Source organism: Anopheles stephensi, chromosome 2 (genome assembly GCF_013141755.1).
Source record: "Anopheles stephensi strain Indian chromosome 2, UCI_ANSTEP_V1.0, whole genome shotgun sequence".
Classification (NCBI taxonomy): Eukaryota; Metazoa; Arthropoda; class Insecta; order Diptera; family Culicidae; genus Anopheles; species Anopheles stephensi.
Window position 1 is genome coordinate 44,323,390 of NC_050202.1, and position 10,002 is coordinate 44,333,391.

General features: G+C 37.8%; 2 protein-coding genes across 2 annotated transcripts in view; one reads left to right on the forward strand and one right to left on the reverse strand.

Annotated features, from left to right (window-relative positions):
* The window catches only part of LOC118503461 (RNA helicase aquarius), a 41,533-nt gene extending 40,969 nt beyond the window's left edge, over positions 1-564 (forward strand). Inside the window, exon 5 of the mRNA XM_036036746.1 lies at positions 48-564. Within this exon, the coding sequence (XP_035892639.1) occupies positions 48-407 (360 nt within the window). The 3' untranslated portion in view covers positions 408-564. The remainder of the gene's footprint in view (positions 1-47) is intronic.
* On the reverse strand, positions 424-1,445 carry LOC118503470 (DNA excision repair protein ERCC-1). The gene has a single exon (XM_036036766.1). The coding sequence runs from the start codon at positions 1,356-1,358 to the stop codon at positions 600-602; it is 759 nt and encodes a 252-aa protein (XP_035892659.1). The 5' UTR covers positions 1,359-1,445; the 3' UTR covers positions 424-599.
* Positions 1,446-10,002: the final 8,557 nt, after the last annotated feature.

A 10,002-nucleotide genomic window follows, 5' to 3' on the forward strand; every position in this document is an offset into this window, starting at 1 on the left:
TCGGTTTTATCACAACATATTTCATCACCTTATGTGTTTTGTTATAGGAAAAAATGAAAACCCTGTTCGAGAAGCAACGCCAGGAACAGCGGCAGGAAAAGATGGAACAACAAATCAAGCAAGCCGATGCGGAAGCTCAGGAAGCGGAAAAGCAACGGAAGGCGGAAGCAGAAGCGAAGAAAGATTTTACACCCACTCCGATACGTAACGAAATAGCCGATTCGGTTGTTGAACTGGTAGCCGTGCCGGCGGTGCGTCGTGGCAAGAAACGAGCTGCTGAAGAGGAAGAAGAACCGGCTCCCCAAGAAGAGGAAAAAGAAGAAGAGGTTAAGGAGCAACAGGATGCTGAGAAGCCTAAGCCGGCTGATGATGAGCCGGCGCCGGAGCAGAAGGAGACTGAGGATTAATGATAAGATTTGCTGATTGGTAACATTCTAATTCTTTATTCATCTTAATTTTTCTTTGTAATAGTAAAACATGATGATTGATGGTGAGCTCTTTGAAGATGTGAATTAATCTTTCGGTATATTTTTTTAAAATTTAAATAGAACGAAATTAAATTTATGAGGATATCAATTAAGCTTATATTAAGTGATTAACTACTGCTTGCGAAAATTTTCACTGAATGTTTTGTGCAACTTCTTCACCTTTCTTGGCCCCAGCCCCGAACACATGCTCAGCTTCTCCTCGGTCGTGTTGATCAACTTCCCAAGCGTCCCATAGTTCTGCAGCAGTATCATCGCATCCGTCTGGTTAACCGGCTTAATGCTGGTCAGTGCACGCACCAGTTTCTCGTGCGGATATTTCTCCGCCCGTTCCATAATCCAGTCCGGCGGTCGGTTTTCAAACAGCTTATACTTCTCCACAATCCGTCCCGCTTCATCCGCATTCCAGGCCAGCATAAGCGTCAGATCGGCCAGCAAACAGATACGGGTCAGATGTTTCAGCGCATTCTGCGGCTCGGAAATGTCGATCTGCACGAGCAACACACGCAGCTCGTACATTTTGCCCAACTGCTTCAGCCGGGCATGGATGTAGTCCGGGTTAAGGTTGTGATAGCGCAGCGAAAGGAACAGGATGCAGGCACTCGCACCGACCACATAGTCCGGCACGATGTCGTCATACTCCCATGGAATGTTTTGGATCGCTTTTAGCAGTGGATTGCAGCGTTGCTTCGGGTTGACCAGGATGCAGTGGCTTTTGTTTACCTTCGCTACGACGACGGGTGTTTGTTCGGTAGTGCCGGCGCTGGTAGATGCTGCTGGGGCATTCGGTGATGCATCTGTTTCACTTACGGCAGATTGTTTCGGGGCTGGAGGTATATCCAGAGCAGCTAGTAGATCGTCGTCTTCGTCCATTGCGAGATTAAAAACGCTTTTGCTATGATTTTGATAGCGACCGGCGAAACGGAATTGTGTACGAGATGTCCGCGCAACAGTTTGTTATTGTTTACGTTTGCTTTTGACAAATTCATTCAGATATGTCAAACGCGCGGGATATATTTGAAATCGATGTTCGAAAAAAAAATCGTTGTTCAGGAAAATCGATCAACTGTTCAAATAGTGCGCGTTTCTGTTGTGTAGTGAGGTTTAATTAGTACAGCGAAATTTTATTACTTGCACTGTAGAGAGATTCCCTAACAACTCGTAGATCTCGTCATTGCAGCGACTCTTTTAATGTCCCTGTTTCGACGCGTTGTTTTGAACATCTTTCATTCGAACGTGGCTAAGAGGGTTTCGTCAATTTTTAAAATCTTTCGCGACAGATGGTTTGCGTGGAAAAGTTTCCTCATACTTTAGTAATACTGAGTGGTAGCCAGTACTCTAACCAGTGCTGAGTTTTGCTTCCAGACAGTTTAAGTTGGGCATTGGCTTTCAGAAGACAGTTCCCAAAGTTTTCATTTCTGCGTTTCTGATGATGGCATTCTTTATCGTCAGGTTGAAGAGAAGACAGTGTCCATCACTCTGGTGCATGCTCTTAGTAGTCGCAAAAAGTTGCTGACAGTTTTCCACTCACTTTCACCTGAGCCATGTGATGTTGGATATTGCCATTCTTGCTAGTCTTGTAAGTTTGGCCTGGATTCCGAAAAAAGAGAACTGTGGCTTCAAACCTATTGAAGAGGTGGTAGAAGTGTAGCTGCAGGAATGTCATCCTCATCAGGTCACATGGTGAGTATAATTTACCAATTACTGTACAACAAGGCGGTCCGGTGGCCGAGGCGACAGCGGCGCCGGTCTTCACACGGCAGGGCCGGAGTTCAAATCCCATCCAGACCGCCTCCCCGTACGAAAGGCTGACTACTTTTCGGTAAAAAGGTAAAATAGAGTCCCAAACAAAGATTTGACAGTTCGAAAATGGTCAGGGCTATTGCACACGCGATGCGTGTTTTGTCAATCGGAGGGGGGATGTTTGTTTACATTTTGCATTTGGATTGTTATTGTGCAGGGAAGTGATCGTTCATTTTCCTCGACCTTTTTTATGATTTGAAACTAATGAGGCGCCTATATTGGTTGCTGTTTTAAATTATTTCAGTTATATTCTACGATACGTTAATGATACGTCGCATACATTTGGTGAAAACGTGTTTGGGCTGCGCGTGGACACTTTGCTGCTTTGCTGCGGACCGGTTCAACTCCCGGTCGGATGTTTGTTACCGGAGGATGCAGAGGTGGCTGTTATAGCAACAGTGGCCGCACCGTAACCTGCGCTAGCATCTATGACGATGCGCCTTAACAGCCGGCAATTCTATCAGTATGCGTTTCATGCGTTTCGTGTACTTGTGGTACAATGTGCAACTGTTCTTTATTAAAAAGAATCGGTGTGCAGCCAGTATGTGCAGCATATGACACCATTGTATAATTGTGCACTTGCATGCAGACAAAATATGTGTGTATAAAACCCGTGATAAGTTATATGTAAGATTAATCAGTAATATAAGATGTGATCGTACACCTAACGCGGTCGTGTATTAAACATCTTTTAATGTGACACATCCGAAACCGTTTTGGTAATTAGGCTCTAGTGGATCCGGGTGTGTTGTATTCTTTAACTTTTTAACGGATGTAACGTTATGCAATCACCGGAAAGGATCGGCGGAAGGCTATCATAGAGAAAATTACGTACGATATTCATATATATTTCCTGCTTTACAAGCCGTCTACCATGCTGATCGATTTCCTTGCAAGCTGGGCAGGTCATTCTATTTTAACATTATAGAATCGCAGTCTAACACATGGCAGTAGGTACCGGCTGCGTTAAGGTAAAAGGTTCGCGCCTTCGTCTCTGATTCTACTGGAATTTCGAACCGTTGAGCAGTTCGTACGTTAATTAAACGGACTGGCTAGCTTACTGGCTCAACAACTAGCGCCTAACAGTGGACCTTGTGCTTGCTGAACTTGTGCTTGTAGCTCATAGTTGAATAAAACGGACAGCCTGTCCTTATACACCAGACTCCTTTTAATTTCTTTCCATCCTTTTTTCTACACGTGCTGGCCTTCATTAAATTGCGGAGCAACGTTCAATCATTCAATCTGTTTTTTGTTTTATCGCACAAAAAACTTCTCGAGCTTACTTTATTACAATGCTTGGATGTAATGCATACATATGCCAACTGTTGTTCATAGTGTCTAGAATAGTACCTGTTATGTAAAATAAATTGTAAGATATTTAAGTAACAAAACTTTTTTTTTAATTTATGTAGAACGGCCTGGCCGTATTGCTACAAAACGTTAATCATATCTAGTAAAAATAAAATTAACAATACTTCACTGGCAACTCATGGTTTCATAATATAGCAGAGGTTAATTATGTCAAACCCGATGTATGTTTAATTTTCATTTTACAGACACAATTTCTTTATTAATTAATTAATCCTGATTTAGATACCTAATCACAATACAGGGCTCATGCTGTTCCTAAGTTACATCAACGCTCTCACCATCATTCTACCAATGGGATGTACAGCCGAAAGTGACGCCAGTTGGGTCCGACCAAAAACCAAGTTATAAATTTTTATTAAAGCATGAAACATCGGCCTGAATAACTAAATCATTTACATTTTATGAAACATTACGTTTCACAAATGTATAAAGCAAAAGAAAAACTATTCCAAGTAATTTTTGTTCCAATTTTTACGAAACCAAATCAACACATATGTACGCTCCAAAAAGTGGAATGCGAATGGTCTGATGTTTCTAACATATGAAATGTCCTGAAAGATTTTTATCCAAAGCCTTCTCAGTCGTGTTTATTAAAGTAAAGTTTATTAAAGTCGTGTGAAAAGTATTTTCTACTAAATGTTAATGGCTAATCCAACCTTTTCTTCTTCCGGCAAAAGGCGCTTCCGGGTGATGTGAAAGATATTCATTAACAAATTATACTTTTTCAAACATTTACTGCTAGGTGTGTTGTAGCTCTGTTATTCTTAATTCATGGGTATAGCTTGGTTGCAATTCATTATGGCTAAAAGACGAAATTTTTAAATCAGTTTCTATAAAATGTAAATCTTTTTAAAGAAACAATAAATTGAATTCAAAATCAATACTCTCGCATTGTTTATTGCTACACTTTGCCAAAACCATTGTACCGATTTGAATTCAAATTTTTCTGCATATATGGTAGGTATGAGAATAAGATTTATAGTAGTTTTTATGCCGATAGGTGATCTATAAGTCGGATCATACTGTGCTACCTTATGCTCCGCTATTGAAGACTATATTACAAAAAAATAAATAAATAAAACACACACGTAAGGTTATTTGAAATATTTATTTTACTAACAATTTAAGTTGAATCGATACAATTTTGAAAAATTAAAATGCATTTTTTTCATTTGGTAATCATGTACTTCAGGACATCAAGGACACAAAAATTTCGTGAATGCAGCAGAAAAGTTGATATTCATCATCTATGTTCACCAGTTTTGAATTTGTCTCATTTTTTTTTGAGAAACGCTTTCAACCATCTTCATAAGCTATTATTTATTTTTTTATTCATGAGAAGCTTTTATTTATTTGTCTGTGTACAAATATAAGTTATACACGCTTTAGATGAGAAAGACAATGGGGTGGTTAAATTACCATGCAAATAAACAATTATGTGTTAGGTTAATTATTATTTCGGTTGTAGTATCCATCTCCAAACATGCAAATATTATTTACAAGGGACAGATAAGTGGTTCAGATACTTACCAGAGTTATACAAACACCTGTTTGTTATAAAAAAATCAATAAAAAGTTGTGAAAAATCATAAAACATTTTATTTTTACATACACCTGTTATACTTACGTCACAATTCTACACACAGTTTAATTATTCCTTTTTTGCACTATTAAAATTTATCTAAACTAAAATTGATGGAAACCAAAGATTTTTTTTGGATGAATACATAAGCGTAGAGATCATTTGACATTTTGAAGATAAAGATTTCCACGAGTACCTTTCGGAATCGGAAACCTACCATATAAGAGCAAAAACAATTTTCAGAAAGCTAAACCTATAGAAAGTAAAGTATAATACAGCAATAAAGTTTCAGGACTTCATCAAAATTAACAGCTTTTAAAACACAACTAACTTTATACGAACTTAAGCGTTTTTTGTTTTGCTTCTAGAAAAGACTCAAATATTGAAGGAGTGAAGTGCCTAGCTCGCTTTGATTGACTGATTATTTTGCTCTATTTTAATCAGTAAATTATTTTTAAGTATTTCTATAAAAGTGTCCCGTACGTAAGGCTGACTACTTTTCTACGGGTAAAATTAAGTTACAGAAAGCCAGAAATGGCAGGGCGAGACCTCTCGAGGTTGTAGTGCCAAAGAAGAAGACTATAAAAGTGTATTTTGTTATTTTTACACTAGATTCTTGATTTGAGCTATTCATGTAAACTGATTGTTTGCACCTTATAGGCAACCGGCATGCCATTCCCGAAGGCGGTCACGATCGAATGAATTATTGTAATGCATGCCAGGGGTCTAGAATATGAATAAAGATCTCTCAAAAAAGAACAATCAAGCAGTGCACACGTTTCTTACAACACCTCTTAAGACATTATTCTTAGATTTCTCCGCGGCTCTCCCCCGAAGTATATTGATAAGATAATTTAACAATATTTTTCCAACTTTTTGAGCATCTTCCATGCCAAATCCAAATTTGAAAATATATAAGGAAGGCCTTATAAAAAACTGGAATGAATGTTGAATAAAAATGAATGTAATATTTTAAATTTAAAAAAATGAAAACAAAATCGTCGATCGTAAAAACTTAAACCAAAAATCACAATTTCTAACTCGTCTATTTGGCCTTCTATAGCTTTCTATGATTTTTGTTACCGGTAACTGGATGGTAGTCAGTCTTGCACACCCCCGGACCGCACCAATAGCATAATAGCATGCCAAAAAACCACGATACGTCACTATCACATTTAGCTATCACATCAAGCTTTTGTTTTATTCCCAAAAACAGATGCTTGTTTAGTTTGATTAGTCAGATGAAACGTATCGTAGACATGAGCTCTATTTAAAAATTAATTTATATTAAGAATAACTAAATCAGGGTAGAATTCAATATTTATAAATACAACAACCCTTAAAGACAAGCTTCGCGTGTATGGTACGACATTTTGTGAATGATTCTGTGAAAAACCAGTCAGTAAATAATCAGTTGACATTTGAACGAGGCATAACTTACATCAAAATTCTTCTTTGTTCCGAAATATACGTTATATTGCATTTTCAAGGCATATGTTCGAGGTTGAAACCATGTATTCAACCGCTTACCAGTTCATGTAAATAATATTTATATATTTAGAGATGGATACTACAACCTGGCCGAATGCCGAAATAATAATGAACTCGAGGGTTTTTTGGTATTTGCATGGTAGTATTAACCACTCCATTGCCTTTCTGCGTACAAGTAATTATAACTAGCATTTGTATATACTAATGGAGAGGGTTGAATGCATTTCTCAAAAAATAAAAGACAATACAGAAAAGTCTCAAATACATAGACAGGAAGAATATCAATGTTTCTGCTGTATTCAGGACACTCGTTCTTGCCCTGAGAATCATGTATAGAATACAAAAAAAAGTTCCCCAGTATCTCGTCTGGTAATGTGGTACATAGAGAAGCACAGCAAACATACGGAACATTTAGCGGTATAATAACTACAGCAAACATTATTCTCATTCTTACCATAGGTGTACTAAAAATTAAATTGAAATCGGTAGAACTATTATCGTGCAATTTTGAAATAGACACTTCGACAGTATATATTTTAAATTACTGACTGAATTCCTTAATACTTGCTGAAAACATAGTCTTTAATGAACAACCTCGATTCCCATTACAAAATGCCACCAACTTATCGGTGCCAACCATAGAGTCGGATTTAGAATAACAGAGCTACAACACACTTAGCAGTAAATGTTAGAAAAACTAGGATTTGTTAATGAATAATAATATGTGTTGATTTGGTTTCGTAAAAATTGGAACAAAAATTACTTGGAATAGTTTTTCTTTTGCTTTATACATTTTTCATGGAATAAAACTTCAGGACGAAGTTTCATGCTTAATTAAAAATTATAACTTGGTTTTTGGTCGGACACAACTGGCGTCACTTTCGTCTGTACATCCCATTGGTAGAATGATGGTGAGAGCGTTGGTGTAACTTAGGAACAGCATGAGCCTTCCATTGTGACTCTGGTTCTAAATCAGGATAAATTAATTAATAAAGATATTGTATCTGTAAAACAAAAATTAAACAAACATCGGATTTGACATAATTAACCTATGCTATATTATGAAACCATGAGTTGCCAGTGAAGTATTGCTAATTTTATTTTTACTAGATATGATTAACGTTTTGTAGCAATACGGCCAGGCTGTTCTACATGAATTAAAATAACAAGTTTTGTTATTTAAATATCTTACAATTTATTTTACAAAACAGGTGCTGTTCTTGACACTATGAACAACAGTTGGCATATATATGTATTACATCCACGCATTGGAATAATGTTAATGTATTGAGCACTCGAGTAGTTTTTTGTGCAATAAACCAAAAAAAAGCATTGAATGATTTAACATAGTGCCGGAATTTTATAGAAGCCGGCACGTGTAGCAAGATCCTTTAACGAGCAGATGCTAGTGAGGTTCGAAAAATAAAAGAAATACAGCAGGGATCATTTATGCGCTTCTACTTAATGTTACACGTCTACATTCAATAGTTGAATAAGAAGTTCAATTGTTTGCTTCTTTTCTAAACAAGCAACCATTACAATAAACCGTGGTAAATAGATAGACTTTCAATTTAAATCGAAAACTAGAAAAACCAAAGTTCAATTCAATAGACCAATCCAAAGTTTCATTTCAGTTTGCTAACACTTATGTGTTCGAATAAAACCTTATTTTATCATTTCATTTCATTATAGAGTCTCATCAGTTTTCATGACTACACTGCATTGGTGGATATTGAAAAAATCTGATAAACGTATGAAGTGGCATCGTTTGTCTTTATTCCAAGAGGTGGTGCCTAGGTACGGAAGTTGGTTACTAGATCAGGAAGGTGAGCATGAAAAAATATTTTTGAATGTTCAGAAACGACTTCTATATTCAATTTTTGATAAAAATTTTACTTTTTCTTCAGATGGATGCAAAGAAATGATTAGGAGTCTGATGGATAAAGACAGGCTGTCCGTCTTATTCAACTATGAGCTAGAAGCACAAGTTCAGCAAGCACAAGGTCCACTGTTAGGCGCTAGTTGTTGAGCCAGAAAGCTAGCCAGTCCGTTTAATTAACGTACGAACTGCTCAACGGTTCGAAATTCCAGTAGAATCAGAGACGAAGGCGCGAACCTTTTACCTTAACGCAGCCGGTACCTACCGCCATGTGTTAGACTGCGATCCTGTAATGTTAAAATAGAATGACCTGCCCAGCTTGCAAGGAAATCGATCAGCCTGGTAGACGGCCTGTGAAGAAGGACAGATACATGAATACCGTACGTAAATCGCTGTATGATAGCTTTTCGGCGATCCTTTCCGGTGATTGCATAACGCTACATCCGTTAAAATTTAAAAGAATACAACACACCCGTCTCCACTAGAGCGCTGTATTCAACCACAATACTGTATAGGTACGTACAGCAATCGCAATACAGTTTACACAAAAACGGAGTAGAAATTATTTAATCGCAAATGTGAATCCTGTGAAATACTTACTCAACTTTAAATACCAGTAAAATACGATAAACAGTTTCGCATGTGTCACACTAAAAGATTTTTAAAACACGATCGCCTTAGGTGTACGATCACATCTTTTATTACTGATTAATCACACATAATTTATCACCGGTTTTATACACACATATTTTGTCTGCATGCAAGTGCACAATCATACATTGGTGTCATATGGTGCACATGCTGGCTGAACACCGATTCCTTTTAATAAAGAACAGGGGCTCTTCGGTTTAGCCAAAGGTTAGCAACATCTAGGACAGGCTACCTACTCTGCTCCATAATCCGGCAGCAAACATCCAACGGGATGCTGCTGTTTCCGGCGGTGGAAAGAATTCGGTTGCACATTGTACCACCAGTACACCAGTTTGAAACGCATGCTGATAGAATTGCCGGCTGTTAAGGCGCATCGTCATAGATGCTAGCGCTGGTTACGGTGCGGCCACTGTTGCTATAATCAGCCACCTCTGCATCCTCTGGTAACAAACATCCAACCGGGAGTTGAACCGGTCCGCAGCAAAGCAGCAAATTATCTACGCGCAGCCCAAACACGTTTTCATTAAATGTATGCGACGTATCATTAATGTATCGTAGAATAAACCTGAAACAATTTAAAACAGCAACCAATATAGGCGCATAATTAGTGTCAAATCTTAAAAAAGGTCGAGGAAAATAGACGTTCACTTCCCTGCACAATAACAATCCAAATGCAAAATGTAAACAAACATCCCCCTCCGATTGACAAAACACGATTCGCGTGTGCAATAGCCCTGACC